The following is a 17,665-nucleotide window of genomic DNA, read 5'->3' on the forward strand; positions in this document are numbered from 1 at the left end:
AAGTAAGGAAAACAGAGAGCTAGAACATGCCCTTTAACTTCTTTCCAATCTTACCTCTACCAAGATTCTACTGCTTTTTCTAATCCCATAAAAACAAATTAGTGAATTTTCCAGGTCACATGTACTGTCTGATTTCCACTGTCCTTCATGTAACCCTTCGTGCTGACTAGACTGTAGTCTGATACACCTAGAAACTCCACAATAATTGTGGGAGAAGCCCAAAAACTAATATAAGTTGCTGGATAAAAGCTGGTCATGGGGGTATGTGATAAGCTACATTGTCTGGTAGAGTCAAAAGCCAGAATTTAAAGTTAACAATCTGTAAAGTTAATCCTATCACTCTGTAGCCTAAATATTTATTACAGAAAACTCTTCCTCTCTTTCCTTGAAAATATTTTCAGAGAAAGAAGCTAACATGATTACTCAAGCAATCTCTTTAAACTACCCCCAGACCTGCAAAAATTCACAGTGACCCTCCAGTGAATATTTAAAAGAACATTCAGGGCCCTCCCTGGTGGCGCAGCGGGTTAAAGCACAGCACTGAGAATCTAAAGCCGCTTCCACATGAGTTCGATCCCCGCCTGCCCTGGAGGTGCCCACATGGCGCGGCAGACCTCTCCTGACCCGCCTGCTGCTCCCCTCAGCAGTGTACTTCGTGGTTCTGCCTGTTCTGCTCCCCGCTCTGTCTCTGGTGAATCCTCTCACCCTCCACATCTCTGACCTGTACCCCAGTACTGTACAAATAATAAATAAATCTTTAAAAAAAAAAAAAAAAGAACATTCAGGAGGTTAGGACTTTAACAATATCTAGATCAGGCTAACAAAATGAGTAAAAATATTTAATGTTAAGTTTCTTACCTAAAATAAGTGGCAATACAGAGGATTACCACCAACATAGGATAATATATATAGAATCCATCTGCAATAAAGGATAAAACTTTCATGGAACCCATAATCTGAAGAGCAAGAAAAAAGTTTAATCAGTACAGTGCTATGTTTTATTATTTTCCATCATACAAAATTTATCCATTACCAGTTACACTGATAATCTTGGACTTTCAAAAAGTTTAAATAAACTACTTTAAGAATGAGGAAAAATTAGAAAGTAGAAAAACTGAAAAAAGTTCTAAGTATATGAGGTGATGGATGTCACTTATTGTCATTAGCCATTTGCAATTTATACACATACATCAAACACGAAATACACCGTAAACTAATACAGTTACATTTTAATTATATGTTAATTTGCTTAGTAAGGTTTTCTCTTAAAAATTTAAATTTTATAAATACTAATGAAAATGAAATATGACTAAATATAAAAGTTATTACAGGTCAAGTCTATTGATACTACTTAGCTAGAGAATCTGTATGAATCAAAACCAATTTTCTTTTAAAAGAAAGTAAAGTCACTTTTATTCAGTAATTAGTATATGCATATCATATTTTTAAAGTTTTAGTTATTAAAAAAGATCCTAATAATGCTGTAGAATTTTTCCATCAGCACTAAAAGAAATTTCACAATAACATCTCATGTAAATAATGAATCTAAACATCTGCTTTCTGACCATACTTACGGAAGTATAAGCAGTTGGTTGTGTATTCTTGTGAGAGATAGATGAATCCATATGAGTCAAACCCAAAAAATTGAGACATAAAGGAGGAGTCAAACGACAAAATAACCTGTAATAAAGATCATGACGAGAATATATTTTTTTAAATACAGCAAAATACATTTGTATTTCATGATATATGGAAAGGCATCAAGAACATTTTTTGTATCATTGTAACTATTATTTTCATTTATTTGTGTCACATATATCTCAAATTCTTTTTAATTTCTTGTACTTTTAAATTTTGAAGTTTTTTTTTCTTTTTAAAGATTTATTTGTTCAGACAGAACTGGGGTACAAGCCAGAGGTGCAGGGGCAGTGAGAGACTCCACCAGAGACAAGTGGGGAGCAGAACAGGAAGATGGAGGAAGTACACTGCTGAGGGGAGCAGTGGGCAGGTCAGGAGAGGTCTGCTGCGCCATGTGGACCACCTCCAGGGCAGGGGATGGAACTCGCACTGAAGCCGTTGCCACCAGCTTGCCGTGGTGCGTCCTAACCCACTGCACCACCAGGGAGGGCCCTCAAATTCTTTTTTTAAAGACATTTATTCACCATCATGATGAGACTATTACCACAGAGTCTGAGTCTTTCCCATTGCTTATAATGGCTTTTCAGATGCTCATCGGTTGTTTCAAAGCTTAAAGCTCCAATCAGGAGCTTCCACAGCCGTTCTGACTTCTTAGACTCAGATATAACAGAAGCGGAAAGGGAGACTTTTATTATGCTTATTCAGTGGCATCATAGGCAGAAAGGATATTTTAAATTCTTCTTAATGTTAACTGGACTTACTTATTTGGAAGACTTTTGGAAAATCCTATTAATCCCATTCCCCTAAAGTATTACCACCATATGGCAGAACCCCAGCTTCAAACTTTGGTGCTTGCCACTGCTTGTCCCCATATGGAGTGTCTTCATATGTCCCTCTTTTAAGTCTACCATCTGTGCAATCTGTCTCAGCAGAGACAAGGGTGGAAACATCCACAAGGTTAACTGTACTTGGTACACAAAGGATCTGAAGATGTCTTAAAAGAATGTCATGCTGACAAATACAGGTATATAAGAGCTTGGTGTGTTCAGAAAAAAAATGAGAAATTTTCAGAACTACAGAATTAGAGGAGAAGAGAATTAATGGAGGATAAAATACAAAGAGTAATAAGAGGAGTTCGTTTGTGGTGATAGAACAGTTCTCTTAATTGTGGTGGCTGAAGGGATCTACACATACATACACAGATGCATGAAAGATTAAAAATGAGAAGTAAATAAGGTCTGTAGTAGTTAACAATAATGTGTCAATGTCAATTTCCTATTTTTTATATTATACAATAGCTGTATAAATCATCTCCACTAGAGGAGGCTGGGTAAAGCTTAAGGGACTCTCTAAGTATATTTGCAATTTCCTGAATGTACAATCACTTGGGGGGAAAGGTTAAAAAAAAGTCTTGAAGATGATTCAGGTATCAGTTTCTCTGTGAACTTCCCCAAATCCAGCCTTTATGAATATCTTTATGATTGTTTTCCAAAACAGACAAATAACAGATTGTGCAATCTAGGCCATGCTGGAGTCACCTCTGCAAACTCTTACAAAATCTCTTAGTAAAAATAACTTCTTTTGGCCCTCCGTGGTGGCGCAGCGGGTTAAAGCACAGCACTGAGAATCTGAAGCCACTTCCGCATGAGTTCGATTCCCGCCTGCCGCCTGCCCCGGAGGAGACCACATGGCGGGCCAGACCTCTCCTGACCCGCCCGCTGCTTCCCTCAGCAGTGTGCTTCGTAGATCTGCCTGTTCTGCTCCCCACTCTATCCTTGGAGAAGCCTCTCACCGCCCCTGAGCCTCTGGCCTGTACCCCAGTTCTGTATGCACAAACAAATAAATCTTTAAAAAAAAAAAATAAATAACTTCTTTTGGTTTTCCAAATCCTCCACCATTCAGTTCAAGGCCAGTGAACCTCAGAACATGCTCTAGATCTGATTTATTCTCTAAAGTTTCAAATGTTTCACTTACTTATTAATATATTCACTGAGTCTCTAATTGGTAAATTTAGCTCATTATGTCTTGTCCTTCCTAACCTAGCATACCTATTTTAACCTTAAACTTCAAGCAGGATTGAAGTAACAATCACCAATACCTAATTGATTCTTAAACATAATTAGCTCATAGAAATATTAATGTTATTAGGACACCCATCAACAACAAAAAATAAAAGGGAGGCTGATAAGAAATCTGTAATGGAGACATTTCTCTTGCTTCTAAACACAATCCTACTTACATGCCACTGAAAAGAAGGCTGTAAGCATCAGTCTGGTGATGTGAAGCCAAGTAGTAATAGTTAAATACACGAATCCTGAACACAGTAGAATAAACACAGATACTCAGGAAGAAGATGGAAAGGAAGCAAGCAATCTGTGGGGGGAAACAAAGTTTAAGAGACTTTACCACTTTGTACTCTATCATAAACATTATCCTTTTTCCAGCTAAAATTTAAACATAGGAGTTTCTTTTTAATTACCTAAGAAGATAAAGTTATGACAAAAATCTACCTCTCATCCAGCAGTTCCACATCCTAGAAGTAAGTTTCAAATCTACCCCCAGCAAACCTGACGTCTTATCCTTTTGCAGTTCTCCACATGAAAACTATAAGGTATGTAGCTTCAGATATAAACAGGATCAAAGCTCATTAGAGAATTTTGTACTATTTTGCACCTTTCCATCCCTTCTCAAATAAAGTTCTGTGTAAGTTGATGAGACTCATTTTTGGATGTCTGGATAACATCACGGTGGAAAACTTCACTGCTCTCACTATTACTAGGATGTATGAAAAGATATGAAAATTAAAGATTACACTAAAAGCTGAAATATGTTAATGAAGATATAAAATAAACTGACCTCGATATAAATATAATTGTATGTTTTTTCTGCCAGCTGTATAAAGACTGCAAAGAGTGATAAGACAGGCGTAGTGCTAAAGAAAGTGCACTCTGACCACACAACAATCACAGAGAAGATGGACAACACCACAGCAAGTATCCTATAGAACCATGGTCGCAAAAGACATTCCCAGTACCATTCTGGAAGATAAAAGAAAAAAAAATTAGGAAAATGACAAGCATAATAGAGTATTTACAATGTTTCAATATATCTCTATGTAAGATATATCATTGTAAAGAAAAAAATAGTAATTTTATAGCAAAGGAACCAGAAGACACCATCCTCACCAAATAATCACCACCAATGGGGCAAACTGGAATTATGTGTGTACTGCTATCAAGCACAACAAAAATATGACATCACTTGCTTCAGTGTCCTTGCCCAAAAAGCCTGTCTGTCATAGGGAAGCATCACTTCAGTGATACTCAGTAAGCAAGTGAGTATCCTATGTTCTTTGGAAACATTGATATCATGAAACCAAAACTGTCACTGAGAAACTGTTCCAGATGAGAGAAGACAGAACAATGAAAGCAAAGCATGAACTGAGATTTCTTACAAAATATTATCAGGATATTTAGCAAAATCTGAATAACATCTGGAGATGATACAGTGTACTGATGTATTTCTATGGCCAACTACTACCTATATAGCAGCTTACTTATATCTGTGTTATGCTTATTTTTCTCACTCTCTAACAACAGGAATGCTTATCATTTTTGTTCACTAATGTACATCACAACTGGTACTATAAAGCATGTAATTGTTCTAACATTTGTTGAATGAATGAAAACAAGTATTATATGATTTCTTTATTTAATAAGTTCTTCACTGAAGAAGTTTTCTGACATATTTGTTAGGGGTCAGTTTATCTTCATACTCAACACCAAATATGCAAAAGAGAAAAGTGGTCATAAATATTTATATAAACAAATAAGGTAAACAGAAGCTTTAATATTGTGGTACTTGTATTTCATTAAGTTCTTCACACCAAATTGATTACATTTAAAGAGTGTCATAAAGGAGAATAAAATAATTATTACTATTGATATGGCTTTTGTAATTAACTAAGAAATCTAAATCATCAAAGGTGTTTTAGGGGAATATTATAGTGTTATGTGAGATTGAAGAAGAGTCCCAATCTTGTTATATAAATTGCTTATAATTCCAAATATCATAAGTATAGATTGTATCTATAAAATATGCTGAGTATATTGCATAGTTCTTGCATAGAGTTGGTTAACTGTGAAATATTGATAACAACAGAAACTGAGGTTATATACTGTATGAAACATAAAATACTTCTTGGGAATACGTTTGTCAGATAATATTATCATAAGGTAAATGTCAAATCGTACAAATAAAATTAGCTTTTTCCTTCACAAAAATTATCATTAACTTTTAAATCTATATAAAATACATACCAACTGTAGGATTATAAAAATACTGGGTAAATTTATTTTCTGGTTCTGGCGATTGAAAGGTGTGGACAAATTGACGAGTAGCACTAGTTTCATTTTTTGCTACATCTTCTAGATAAAATGCTTGTTCCAAAAGAACTTGCCATTGTACTTGAGTTCGACGGTGCCTCTGAACTGCATAAATCACCTGCATAAAAAGAAAATAGAGGGTATATTTATCAGTATTCAGATCCAACAGTGGTTCAACTCCCTACTATGGATGTTTTAGTTATAACAGTAATGAAAAGGTGCCAGTGTAGGGATATTTATATTCTATAATATATGTAACAGCTATGTACAGTGAATAATTCTCCCTCCCCAAATGCCAACAGTACTTTTGTAAAGAAACATTTGTTTGACAAGGTCAAAACACTTCCAAGAGTAATAAGGATATGATAAAGTTTCAGATACACATTCACTAAAAATTCCCTTTGTGTAGGGCAATTATAAATCAAAATCAGTAAGTAAAATAGCCATAATTAATAAAATTACCTGTTTATGGAGCTTTACTAGACTTTTTTCACTTGGGTAGGTATTATGCTTTTCATCAAAATCTTCATAGTCATCCATGTTCCTACCCATTTTTTCCTGATATTCTGTAGGGCACTAAAGAAATCAGTAGATTTTTAAAATTTTATTTGCATAAGATAAAAATTTTATATTTTATTAAGAATCTTTCATTCTTGGCTATTTTTAATTTTCAAATCAAAAACATCTTCATTTCCTGACATCTTTAAAAAATTGGATATTTAGTTAGTGACATTTTCTTGAAAATGTTTTTAAAGCTGAATTAAGCTTTTTTAGCTCTATTAACAAGAATATACATGTTCAAATATATCAACTGAGGATGGACAGAAACAGGGAGTTTATTGATATAAAGCTACAATATTTGAAAGGGCTGTTTTAGGGAAGCACCTGACAAAACTGTCAACTATTTTCCTAGTTAAGTAATGAAGTATCAGAACAATTAAAGATGCTGAATTTTTAAAAACTATAGTACAGTGAAATGAATACATGATTTGAAGTTATTTACCCCACTATTAATAATTTACTATCTACATAAAAGTGAGCAAGTTAATCAACCTCCCTGAGTATGTCTTGAAATGTAGTAAAAATGGCTATCATCTTAGCCAAAAGAAATACTAACAATCAGGAAGTATATTTAAAAATGGGAAAATAAAGTAGTGTGGGGATAATCATATTTGGAAGTATATCAATATTACTAATTCAATATCCAATGCATCAAAACCCAAATTGCATCGCTTATAAAATATCTGTGTTAAATATTCCATCATGTCATTCCTTTTATGACATATGATACATTGTAAAATCACATATAAGAAACTGACTGAAGGAGCTATTGAAGCCTACTTTATTTTTTACAGGACATATTCAGTGAGTCTTCTCCAAACTGGAAAGGACCAGTTCCATTTCTGTGTCAAACAATTATACATTACTAATATAACCACTAAACCCACATTTCAAAAGAAAAATGCTACCAATTGATTAATACTAAACCTTTATAGCAAAAGAAGAAATTCTATATACAAACTACTACTGATTTATGGTTAATATTTTCAGGAAAATGGAAGAAAATTAGGAAGTGCTCACTCATAGGCTATCTCATACTTTTTCTGAGGCTTTTATTACAATATTAAGTTGAATTTATATTTCAAAAGAAAACAGATAAGAATACACTATCTTTACCTTTTTAAGTATTGTATCAACACATTTTCTCAGTGGGTGGTTATATTTGATATTTTCATTCACTTTACGAACCTCCTGTAAGAATATTAAAAGAAAAATACTGCCATTTCTCTAGATCAGACATTTAAAGTGAGAATGCTCTAGGCACTAAATATATATTCTCGCAAGTATAATTTCAACACAAATTACTTAGCATATACACAAAGTTCCTTTTACCAAATAAAAATTCTTAAGAGCACAGTTAAAAATACAAAGTTAATGAACTGCTATTATCTTCATCTACTTTCCAGATAAGACTCTGATAATTTCCTTACTTGATACATAAAGAAGAATAAGCATCATTTTAAAAGCATAATGTAGCAGACAAATTTTGCAATCCCAAAAGAAAAGGACTGTATTCCTCTTTATCAACCTAAATTATCTCTTTATCTAAAATACAGCGAAGAAATCAGAGAAAGAACAGGTTATAAATATCACAAAGCACCTGCTCCATTCAATGGAGAGTCATAACTAATGATTCATTCCACATTTGTTGATTAAGAGCACTGTGCTAGGTGTAAGTTCAGCACAATCCATACTAAGATACTCTTCCAAAGAAAACAGACTCATGAAAACGGGTTCATCATTACTCATCATCAGGGATGCGAATCAAAACCAGAGTGATAGTATTTCATATCTGTGAGAATGGCCCATATCAAAAAGATCAGAAACAATAGATGTAGTTAAGGCTGTGGAATTCTTATATACTGTGGATGGGAATACAGTCTGATTCAGCCCCTATGCAAAACAGTACGGAGGTTTTCCAAAAGCCTAAAAACAAATCTATCATAGATGCAGCAATTCCATTCTTAGGAACCTACCCAATGAATTCAAAAACATGGATTTGAAGGGATATTTGCAATCCTACATTCACTGCATATTTGTAAAAGTCAGGTAATAGAATCAACCTAAGTGCCTAAGGGCAGATGAGTGAACTGAGAAGATAGGGTATATGTACACAATGGAATACTACTCTGCTACTGAGCTATTGCCATTTGTGACAATATAGATGGAATTGGAGGGAATATTAAGTGAAAAAGTAGAATAATAAGTAAAAAGTAGAAGAGAATGACAAATACCAAATGGTTTACTATATGTGGAATGTAGAGAAATTAAAAAAAAAGGGTCAGACAATATCAAACCAATTAACAAACCCTAGAGATCTGAGTGCAGTATTGAGGCCAACAGAGTCGGCAGGGGAAGGTAGACATCGAGGATGTTCCAATGGACTATGAAGCACTATGGGTGCCTTGCTGTATTGGTATGTTAATACTACTCTTAAGGAGATGATCCTGTATCTCTAAATCATGCAATATTGTAAACCAATGTTTTCTCTATAAAATAATAAAAACAAAACAAAAACAAGGGGGGAAAAGGTGGCAACACAACTAGCTGACTGATGACAAAAGGTTTAAGGTTTAAGCTTGCTTACCTCCATGACATCTTCTAAGGTCTCCTCTGCATCTGCTTTCTCTGTTATCAATTTGGCTGCCTTAAAATACGTTTTCATTAGTAAATAACCTCTTTTTGCTCCATTCCAGTATGACCGAGGAATTTCCACTAAGCCATATCCCAACAACAGCACAAGAAGAAACAGGCCCCATGTATTTGCAGCAGCTATACCAATTGTCTGGAGCTGATTCCTAACAGAGAGACCCATAAACAGGAAGCTGTGATAGACAAAATTTCCAACAAAATGCAAAAAAATGATATTAACTGATTTTTCAGAAAATTGCCTTGAAAGGATGACTAGGATTTTATATGAATAATCATATTTTTAAATCCTCAGCTATTCTTTGAGTCAAGGCAGATAATAGGTGTTTTTTTTTTTAAGATTTATTTATTTGTGCATACAGAACTGGGGTACAGGCCAGAGGCTCAGGGGCGGCAAGAGGCTTCACCAGAGACAGAGTGAGGTGCAGAACAGGCAGATCTATGAAGTACACTGCTGAGGGGAGCAGCAGGGCGGGTCAGGAGAGGTCTGCTGTGCCATGTGGTCACATCCGGGGCAGGTGGGAATCGAATTCATGCGGAAGTGGCTTTAGCTTCTTAGTGCTGTGCTTTAACCCGCTGTGCCACCAGGGAGGGCCGATAATAGGTGTTTTAACAGAAAGTTAGAGTGTGACTGCACAAATGGACTTTAACACAGGAAACATTGCTTCAATTTAAAAGTAAAATCTAACTCAGGCAAGAATATACATGTATTTTACTAAAGAAAACATATTTTTCATTAGGTGGTTTCTTACTCAATATTAATCAGGAAAAGTCTAATAAATTTTCAAACCCTGAAAAAATAATCACATCTTTTGTTTAAAAAGAGTTATACATGGCCCTCTCTGGTGGTACAGCAAGTTAAAGGACAGCACTAAGAAGCTAAAGCCACTTCAGCATGAGTTTGATCTCCACCTGCCCAGGAGGTGACCCACATGGCTGGCAGACCTCTCCTGACCCACCCGTTATTCCCCTCAGCAGTGTACTTCGACAATCTGCCTGTTCTGCTCCCCACTCTGTCTCCGGTGAATTCTCTTACTGCCTCTGCACCTCTGGCCTGTTCCCCAATTCTGCATGCACAAATAAATAAATCTTTTTTTTTTAAAAAAAAAGCTATACAAAGACCTCTTTAAGTAATGCAACAGTAAGAATTATTACTACTCTATCCCTAAGTTTTTCATATCTAGCCCATCATGTATATTATCGAAAAAAGGTTTCAATTTTAAAAGCACTACCTAAACTTGATTATTAAAGAAACATGCTTCACAACTACAATCAGAACTTAAGAAAAACTGCAGAAGTTCCAGTGAAGCAGAAACAGACATTTTTCATATACAAAATATGCAAGCCTATCCATCATAATGGCTAACACTTTTAACATAAAGCTATCTATTGGAAAAAGTATTAGTTCTCTGTAATAACTGTACTTAAAGATACTATTCCATATTTTCCTTCCTAGCAATATATTCAGATATTCTTTCTGGAAAATTTTAAAATATAAATTTCTCAATGGAATATCTTTACCCGCAAATATGAGATAAAAATTAATTTTAAAAATGGAAACATACCACTCTAAGTGCAAACGTGGGTTCACAGCTACATAAATCAAAAATGCTCCAAAAATCAACAAATAGGTGCCATAGTAGATTGCATTCTCAATCAGAGCAGTTTTGATCTTTCCAGTAATGGAAAACCCTCCTGATCTTGCATATGATTGCATAAAAGGTAACAGAATCCTAGATGGAGAAAACATGATTTTAAAAGGCTTGCTGTATTTGAATCATCTCCAGATACTAGAGATACATATATACTAATTTTAACATGTCATTCATTCCATGGAGCAACTGACATTAGGTAAAATATAATAAATCATTAATGCTAAACTTTGCAGAGAACAAAGGCTTTAAGGCAGGAGGAAGTACATTCCTAGAAATAAAGACTGTCACAATGGTCAGCAGGAAGAACAAGTTTGTGAGTGACTGAAGAGGAGTTGACAAAAGGCCTGTTAAATGTGAAAACAGACAAAATTAGTCCATGGTGATTTACTCTTTGTGGAAAGTAAGAATGGGGGAGGGTATGAGGGAAGCTTTATGGACATCTAAAAATCTGAATGCATCACAGGTTAATGAAACTACATCTTTAATTAATGTTGTTCAGAGAGAATCACAAAACAAGATAACCAGATCCTAGGGATCTGGCAGTATTAAGAAATGAGCCCATAAAATAGAAGTCAAGAAGTAAATTCAAAAAGCTGCGCTGAGCAGATGCAAAGAAATGGGGATAAGAAGAGCAGTTTCGTGAATAACGGGGCTGGAAGAAGACCAAGTTGAAGAGGGCTATGAGAAAAAGCAATAAATGAAAGTCAACGGTGACAAGCAACATTTTTGTTTATGTTTCCCATTCTTGTTTGCCTATATATATTTTTTTATTTTAAGGTAGGAGAGACTTGGGCTAGTAGAAAGAAGATTCATAGACTTAAGGGAGGGAACTGTCTCTGGTGAATCCACTCACTTACTTCACCTCCAGCCTACACCCTAGTTCTTCTACACAAAAATAAATGAATCCTTAAAAAAAAAGATTTAAGAGTGGGAGAAAGTGAAGTGTGAATAAATTCTAAAATATGAAGGTTTACTGAGAAATAATGACTTTTTTTAAACTTTAGCCAAAGTTTAAACAACTCATTCTTCATTACTACTTACCAAGTTAAAAATTGTGATGTCCAATATACTACCCTCCAGAAAATTGGCATGATTCCATCAGGAATGTAACTCCATGGTTTGAAACAAGAGTGCTGGCTGTTTAATAGCAATTTAAAGAAAATTAATTATAAATTATGACAACTTAAATGAGTTATGCCATTAATTTGTGCTGTAAAGTTCATTGACATACAAGCTGTAAATTACTGAGTCAAACTTTAAAATTTCATAAAAAGTTTAAAATTCAAAGCTGACCATCAAACTCAAAACTACATACAGGAAACAAAACAATTTGTTCTAAAGTGGAATGCAATTTAAGTTTCCAGTGTTAGTATATTTTTAGTCAATGAATAGAGAGGAAGTAATGCTCATCCAATAAATTAATAATTCAACATTCTTTAAAAGCAAGTGCATCTTGATTACCACATCTCTGATTTGATAAATTGACAATTGTAAAATTGACAATTAAGTTAAAATGCAAATTCATCCTAGTTGTGAGGTTTTGTGTTTATTTATTTATTTATTTTTGGAGACATTAACGAATTAATTTCTAGAAGTAGAATACTACCTACACCAGTCACTATAGCAGTCCCTAGGACATATATGCCAACATCTCTATATAATTCTGCTTCAGTTTTCTGAAGATACGATGTATCTCTGACCATAGATTCTTTCATTAGTAGTTTTCCTAGACTGTGAGGCTATCCTGTAGGAAGGACTTTGACCAGATCAATATCCAATCTTGAATAGCACTTCACAGGGGATAATATTTACATATGAAATTTACCCTTAATTCAAATTATATTTTTAAAATAACAGCTACATAAAGAAACATGCAAAAAAAAATTTAAAAGAAACATGAAATGCTACCTGAATCACTGATTACAGCTATAGTAAACATCATTTTTTCATTTAGAAGTTTAATATGCATTAAATATCTTTTGATAATTTGAACTTCATTAGCTCTTAGTCTAAAACTATAATGATTTGAAAGAATGTGAAATATGAAAGGAATATCCTATTTATGGTTAACCTTCTTGTCTTTAGTACAACCTTGTAAATCAGGCGAAAGAATGCGTACCTCATTTTTCTTTTTTCCAAACTGAAGACAGGATGAAAAGAAAATAGCTCTTGGAAGATGTGTACTTAGTAAGGGATAGAGCCAAGACTAAATGACCAAATTCATATAGTAATATTTAAATTCAATCTACAAGTCTGTCTAACCTTACATAATTTAGCTGTCTCAAAACCCACATTTTGAACATGCTATATGATTACAAGTGCCTTTTAACTTGTTTCACCTCTTAATGTGTTAACATCCAGAGGCAGTATGAAGACAGTAAGGAAGCAGAGATACCAAGCTAGTATGTTCCAACAATTACAAGTTTATGCTGTTTAAGTCTATGCTGTTAAGTCTCCATATCGGTGAAGTAAAAATAATGCCAAAAAAGACAAAAACAATCTCAAGTTTTCCATTAATATGTACTGAAAAGCCTTGTACACACTAAATATTTCACATTTATACCATTTAATAAAATACAAAATAATTAGAAATCTACTAGGAAAGGACACAGGTATGGGAGGGGTAAGGACAGGATAAACTTTTAGAAACATAAAATTCAAATGGTAAAAACTGTAAAAAATAATTTGCCTCGCACAATATTAGAAGAAAGTACCTTGGAGCTGGGGTAGCAGTTGCATACACTCCTGTAATGTTATTCTCAGGGGGGCTTGAATTTGCAGCAGCATGCTTGCACCGGTTATATATTGTCTAAAACAAAGAATGCATGGTTTAAAGCTGGAAATCAAAAGCCTGCCAAGTATTTAAGGGATCCTATCTATCCCAAATTACCTTTCTCACTATACCTATAAAATGATCCAATTCACATAGTAATGTTTAAACTCAATCTACAGGTCTGTCTAACCTTACATAATTTAGCTGTCTCAAGACCCACATTTTGAACATGCTATATGATTACAAGTGCCTTTTAACTTGTTTCACCTCTTACCGTGCTAACATCCAGAGGCAGTATGAAGACAATAAGGAAGCAGAGATACCAAGCTAGTAGTGTTCCAACAATTACAAGTCTATGCTGTTTCTTAAAGTCTCCATATCGGTGAAGTAAAAACAATGCCAAAAAAAAGACAAAAACAATCTCGAGTCCCAAAGCTGCACCACTCATTATCAGATGTTCACTCTAACAAACCAAAATAATTCACGTACAGGTCTGGATCATATCTGAAAAACTGGAAAAGGAAAAAAAAATGTGGGACGAACACAGAAGACGATCATTTGTAAATTTCTAAATATTTCTTAACTGATGAACTGACAGATCTGGAAAATTGTCATGCTTTACAATGAACTATGAAAATAGGAAAAGACTAATTTCTATTCTCGAGACTCAACAATTTATTTTTTAAAGTATATCTTAAAAAATTTTACATATATCTTATCTTTAGGAAAGTTACTTTAACAAAAATTATACTAGCTCTAAAAATAGGATAAGAATTTTAGATGTGAACATTCTCAATATAGTGTCATTTATGTTTGCTTCTTCATTTTATGTCCTAACAAAATATTTTATACAAATGCATTATTAACTAGATCCTAGAAAAACAGATATTTTATAAAACCAAGTTTTCTACATCATCCATAGCCCACTACTTAATATTTTTTCAAAATAAGACAGAGCATTTGAAAGTAACCTGTCCTTTGTTTCAAATAGCTAATCTTGTCTAGGAACTTTCAAGACCTGAAATTCTTACTCATTTATAGGTTTACAAAGTATTTACAACCATATAAGATGATTTTCACTTGTCTATATAAATCTTATTTTTTTAATGAAAGTTACTCTTTTATGTGCAGAAAATCTTATCACAGATATTTAATAAAGTCATACATTTAAAAAACCTTTTCATTATACATACTGCCATAGATATCAGCAAAAGGTTTGCTATCTCTCTACTCTCCCCGTCCTCAGCATATTAGTCTCCTATTGCTGTAAACAACTGCTATAAACTTCATGGCATTACAACTCCCATATCTTACAGTTTTCATGGGCCATGTATCAGCTTTTGTGGGTCCAGGTGAAATATGGTTCAAATGAATTCTCTACTTAGACCCTCACAAGATCAAAATCAAAGTGTCAGCAAGTTTGTTCTCTGACGCCTCTGGAGAAGAATCCATTGCTAACTTCATTCAGGGGATTCACAAAAATTCAATTTTGCAGAACATCTGGCTGTATAGGACCGAGTGCCCTGTTCCCTTGCTTGCTGTCAGCAGGCATTTATTTGTCTTTTCCTTTCTAGAAGGCCTCTCTTTGGTCTTTGCATGTGATACGTCAGAGGTAGCCATGGCTTGTCAAATCCTTCTTCAAGTCCATGCTTGAATCTTTCTTATCTCCTGTTGTAGTCTCAGCTAGTAAGGATGCATCTTATCTCAGTAGGTCCTCAAGCAATCTAGTCATTTTCTGGCTTTTGGGATGAAAGGATACACATCCATGGGCCTACTAATCTGTTTACCACACATACTGTACATCTATTTCTGTTCAAGCTGAGCTCCTATAGTTCTGACACAAAATTTTTACACCTATGGATCCCATAAAATTGAAAATAAATATAAAAATATTGAGTAAATGTTTTAAGATCCTCATCATTAACCTTATACTTAAATTCAAATGAGGAAATGTCTTTTTAAAATCTTGAATGTTATAGCAATGTTCAAGGTTCCTTAAAAACTCCAATAACCTGTTTCAGTTATTTCAACTCAATAATTTTCTGTCACTGCTCTGAGTGCCTTATTTGCAATTTAATACAGTTACTTGTATATTAAATGCATAAAGTAACAATTCAAATCTAGTAAAAATAGGCCCTCCCTGGTGGAGCAACGGGTTAAAGCACAGCATTAAGAAGCTAAAGCCACTTCCGCATGAGTTCGATCCCTGCCTGCCCCGGAGGTGACCACATGGCCTGGCAGACCTCTCCTGACCCGCCCCCTGCTCCCCTCAGCAGTGTACTTCGTGGATCTGCCTGTTCTGCTCCCTACTCTGTCTCTGGTGAATCCTATCACCCTCCACATCTCTGGCCTGTACCCCAGTTCTGTATGAATAAATAAATCAATCTTTTTTTAAAAATCTAGTAAAAATAAGCGATTTGGGGGCAACTCCAGTATAACTTATAGCAAAAACTTCATTGCCAGCAACTTGGCAATATTTATCAAAATCCTTAAATAAAGGTACATACCCTTCGTCCTAGCAATTCCTCTTCAAATAACTTAATCCAAGAAAGAACAAAAGGGAACGTAGAGTTAGCTACAATGTTATAATTCGCTGCAGCATTACTGTGACATTATTTCCTCACAGCTCCATTGGGCAGGTCTCAGGGTCTCCCAGGAAGAAATCAAGGTGAAGGCTGGGTGGGCTTTTATCTGGAGACTGGGGTGGAATCTGCTTCCAAGTTCATCGGGATTGGTTGGATTCAGTTCCTTGCACTTGTGGAAATAAGGAGGTGGTTACTTTTTAATCAAATCATCAAGCCTGAATCAATACATGCCTCACCACAGGTTCTGTGTCAGCATAAAGTAAATCATTTATCCAAAAAAACCAAGAAGGTATGTCATTCAGCTTCCTGAACTAATACTCTACTATTTTTGTGATGACGCTGGCCTGCTTCTTCTGGACCTATGTACCCCCTCTGCTCCCCCTTCCCTCTATCACTATTCCCCCTGGTCTCTTAGTTGGAGTATAGTTTACACAACGGATTTCGCATGGTCATCCTATCCGGAATGGGACATGCTCCCTCCTCCAATGGCCCCCAAAGTCTTCTCAGCTGAGCTAGAGCAGCTTGCTTTTAGGGAGCGACGCAACCAGACGCAGAGACAGCCACTATCAAACCTAGTGGCTTTGCTGGTAGCCCCAAGAGCGGCACCGGGAAGCCCTCTGCAAACTCACAGTCACCTTCCTTATCCCCATGGTATCATCTGTGGGATCTGCCAAGGCTGCAGGGGATGCCCAGGCTTGTGCACCGCGCACAGGAACCACTGTGGTCTCCTGCTCTTTTAAACTGAAATCACCGTCCCTCGTTCCAGCTGCGCTTCAATTTACAGAAGCGCATTCCCACGTGAATCTGATCTGAGCCCCACGTCGAGCAGGCGACGGGTCCACAGATCAGAACGGATCCTTCCAGGGATCCAGTCCGAAGGGCCGCCCTCTCCGCGGCGGAGGAATCAGCTTGCTGGCAGGCGCCGGGCAGGTGTGACGCCCGCGGCTCTCAGCCTCTCACCTGGCGGGCCCGCCGGACTCCAGCCTCCCTCAGGGACGCAGGGAGAGGGCACCGCGGCGGCGACCGGTCGAGCTCCCCGGGGTCCTTTCTCTCTCCGCTCGCGCTGAGCCACAGACCCCCGACCCCCAAAAGCCTCACGCTCTCCCCCTCTGGCTCACCATCAGATCTCGCCAGCGACAGCGTCTGGAAGGGCCGGGAAACTGCGTCCACCACAGCTGTCCAGTGGCTGGGGCGCGCTCTCCAAAACGCCACTGGTGGCGGTCACCAGAAGGCCTGCGGGCTCCCGGGAAAGGCAAGCCCGTCCCCAGTCAAGCGGCTGACATTTCCCAGTCAGCCGGAGCGCCGCCCGCTTCCGCTTCCCCGCCTACTCCGTGGGCGGTCCCCGCCCGGCGACCGCGGAGGGTTGTGGGTATCTCGGAGGCGGGCCAAACTGCAGGGGCAGGAAGTCTTGGAGACCCA

General features: G+C 36.3%; 1 protein-coding gene across 1 annotated transcript in view; it reads right to left on the bottom strand.

Moving 5' to 3' along the window:
- LMBRD2 (LMBR1 domain containing 2) overlaps nucleotides 1-17,542 on the bottom strand; it is a 29,653-nt gene extending 12,111 nt beyond the window's left edge. Inside the window, exons 1-14 of the mRNA XM_012721926.1 lie at nucleotides 17,365-17,542; nucleotides 16,169-16,415; nucleotides 13,936-14,173; nucleotides 13,603-13,697; nucleotides 11,930-12,025; nucleotides 10,799-10,966; nucleotides 9,172-9,382; nucleotides 7,701-7,775; nucleotides 6,486-6,599; nucleotides 5,958-6,141; nucleotides 4,495-4,676; nucleotides 3,878-4,011; nucleotides 1,575-1,680; nucleotides 859-956 (exon numbers count right to left, since the gene is read on the bottom strand). Coding sequence (XP_012577380.1) covers nucleotides 859-956; nucleotides 1,575-1,680; nucleotides 3,878-4,011; nucleotides 4,495-4,676; nucleotides 5,958-6,141; nucleotides 6,486-6,599; nucleotides 7,701-7,775; nucleotides 9,172-9,382; nucleotides 10,799-10,966; nucleotides 11,930-12,025; nucleotides 13,603-13,697; nucleotides 13,936-14,109 — 1,637 coding nt within the window. The 5' untranslated portion in view covers nucleotides 14,110-14,173; nucleotides 16,169-16,415; nucleotides 17,365-17,542. The remainder of the gene's footprint in view (nucleotides 1-858; nucleotides 957-1,574; nucleotides 1,681-3,877; nucleotides 4,012-4,494; nucleotides 4,677-5,957; nucleotides 6,142-6,485; nucleotides 6,600-7,700; nucleotides 7,776-9,171; nucleotides 9,383-10,798; nucleotides 10,967-11,929; nucleotides 12,026-13,602; nucleotides 13,698-13,935; nucleotides 14,174-16,168; nucleotides 16,416-17,364) is intronic.
- Between the last annotated feature and the right edge of the window lie 123 nt (nucleotides 17,543-17,665).

Source organism: Condylura cristata, unplaced genomic scaffold, assembly GCF_000260355.1.
Source record: "Condylura cristata isolate star-nosed mole 26May11 unplaced genomic scaffold, ConCri1.0 scaffold00007, whole genome shotgun sequence".
NCBI lineage: Eukaryota > Metazoa > Chordata > Mammalia > Eulipotyphla > Talpidae > Condylura > Condylura cristata.